Source organism: Penaeus vannamei, chromosome 8 (genome assembly GCF_042767895.1).
Source record: "Penaeus vannamei isolate JL-2024 chromosome 8, ASM4276789v1, whole genome shotgun sequence".
Taxonomy (NCBI): Eukaryota; Metazoa; Arthropoda; class Malacostraca; order Decapoda; family Penaeidae; genus Penaeus; species Penaeus vannamei.
Window position 1 is genome coordinate 6,366,399 of NC_091556.1, and position 2,352 is coordinate 6,368,750.

A 2,352-nucleotide genomic window follows, 5' to 3' on the forward strand; every position below is an offset into this window, starting at 1 on the left:
TATTTGTGATATCATTGTTATTAGCAAGGTTAGAGTTTCTATCTATGAAACAGAATTACTATAATATCTATCAAATCTATTTCCATTCTTATTAATACCAGTAATTCACTGTCATCAGTGCAAGTATTCCTGACATTATTATTTTTTTTTCTCTCTCTCTCTTTCTGAACGGCAATGACACCGATATCATTAGCTATTAACAGCGTCCCTAATTTGAAGATTATTAATAAAACTAACAAAAAAGAAAATATTGTTTTATTATCAGAATTACCTTATCATCCAAAAGAGAATTATTAACAAAATGCTCATCCTATCTGTAAATATTAACACTATCATCCTCTTCATTATCATCATCATTATCCATTTCATCATCAAAATCATGTAAGTTGATCCTTATACTAAAAATAACATTATCGTTATGAATGTAATTGAATAACGTCACAGTTATTCATTGTCATCCATACCCTTTTTGTCTACATTAGTTACAATAAAATTTGGTAAGTCACATAATCATTGAATATTTTTTTTCATCGTCATGAATACGAATGAATAACTTCCCAGCTCCGTTAAGTTATTCACTGACATTCATAACCTTTTTCTCACCTTTTATACCTGGATTGGCCGAGGTTCGAGTCCTGGTCAGAGAGGCTTGTTCTTCGTCTTTCATCATTCCATCTTTCACGAATGTTTATGAATAACTTCACATCACCATGAAGTTTTATTCATTCTTATTCATACTATTTTTTTTTCTATTATTGCTACAATAAAATCTATTAAGTCACATTGGACCGGTTCGTTAATTTTATTTTTTTCCAGGCCTGACCCAATGAATAGTCACATACACAGAGATGCATATACACAGAAATAAATGCATATATGTTTGTCTACCTGATAGATAAATATTTATCTATCTATCTACATGGACATGCATATACACAGAAATAAATGCATATATGTCTATCTATCTAATAAATAAACATTCATCTATCTATCCACATGGACATGCATATACACAGAAATAAATGCATATATTTTTGTCTATCTGATAGATAAACATTTATCTATCTATCCACATGGACATGCATATACACAGAAATAAATGCATATATGTCTATCTATCTAATAAATAAACATTTATCTATCTATCTGGTAGATATGCACGTCTGGACTGATAAATAGGCATTTATTTCTGTGCAGAATCATTTCTATATACTGAACATTCATTAGGGCCTCACACACTTTTAACAAACCGACCGATTTCCCTAAGATACTTTTGCTTCACTACTTCAACGAAGATCCCTTTCGTCCTTTGGGGTGAAACGGAAATCCACTCTCGTTCTGCGCCATTGCGAGATATCCGCTTTTGTTCTGCGACGTGTCTGGAGATCCTTATTCGCTCCGTAGAGAAACAGGAGACCAGTGTTCCTTCTGTGACGTCACCTGAGATCCATTTTTCTTCTGTGACGTCATCGGAGATCCATTTTCTTTCTGTGACGTCACCGGAGATCCATTTTCCTTCTGTGACGTCATCGGAGATCCATTTTCCTTCTATGACGTCATCGGAGATCCATTTTCCTTCTGTGACATCACCGGAGATCCATTTTCCTTCTATGACATCACCGGAGATCCATTTTCCTTCTGTGACGTCACCGGAGATACATTTTCCTTCTGTGACGTCACTAGAGATCCATTTTCCTTCTATGACGTCACCGGAGATCCATTTTCCTTCTTTAACGTCACCGGAGATTCATTTTCCTTCTGTGACGTCAACGGAGATCCATTTTCCTTCTGTGACGTCACTAGAGATCCATTTTCCTTCTATGACGTCACCGGAGATCCGTTTTCCTTCTTTGACGTCATCGGAGATCCATTTTCCTTCTGTGACGTCACCGGAGATTCATTTTCCTTCTGTGACGTCACCGGAGATCCATTTTCCTTCTATGACGTCACCGAAGATCCATTTTCCTTCTTTGACGTCACCGGAGATCCATTTTCCTTCTGTGACGTCACTGGAGATTCATTTTCCTTCTTTGACGTCACCGGAGATTCATTTTCCTTCTTTGACGTCACCGGAGATCCATTTACCTTCTGTGACGTCACTGGATATTTTCCTTCTGTGACATGAATTGTACAATTCATTTCCGCCAACGAAATGTAAGTTGCATATTTATTCAGGGGTTTGATGTTAGCATAAATCCTGTAACGATGTTTCGGGTCTGAGATCCGTTCCTGATCAGTTATCAGTATACATCCTGTAACGATGCATCAGGCCTAAGATCCCTTCTTGGTGAGTTATCAGTATGCATCCTGTAACGATGCATCGGACCCAATATCCTTTCCTGATGAGTTATG

At 36.7% G+C, this 2,352-nt stretch overlaps 1 protein-coding gene across 1 annotated transcript in view; it reads left to right on the plus strand.

Annotated features, from left to right (window-relative positions):
• LOC138862284 (aggrecan core protein-like) overlaps positions 1–2,125 on the plus strand; it is a 6,145-nt gene extending 4,020 nt beyond the window's left edge. Inside the window, exon 2 of the mRNA XM_070123993.1 lies at positions 1,446–2,125. Coding sequence (XP_069980094.1) covers positions 1,446–2,125 — 680 coding nt within the window. The remainder of the gene's footprint in view (positions 1–1,445) is intronic.
• Positions 2,126–2,352: the final 227 nt, after the last annotated feature.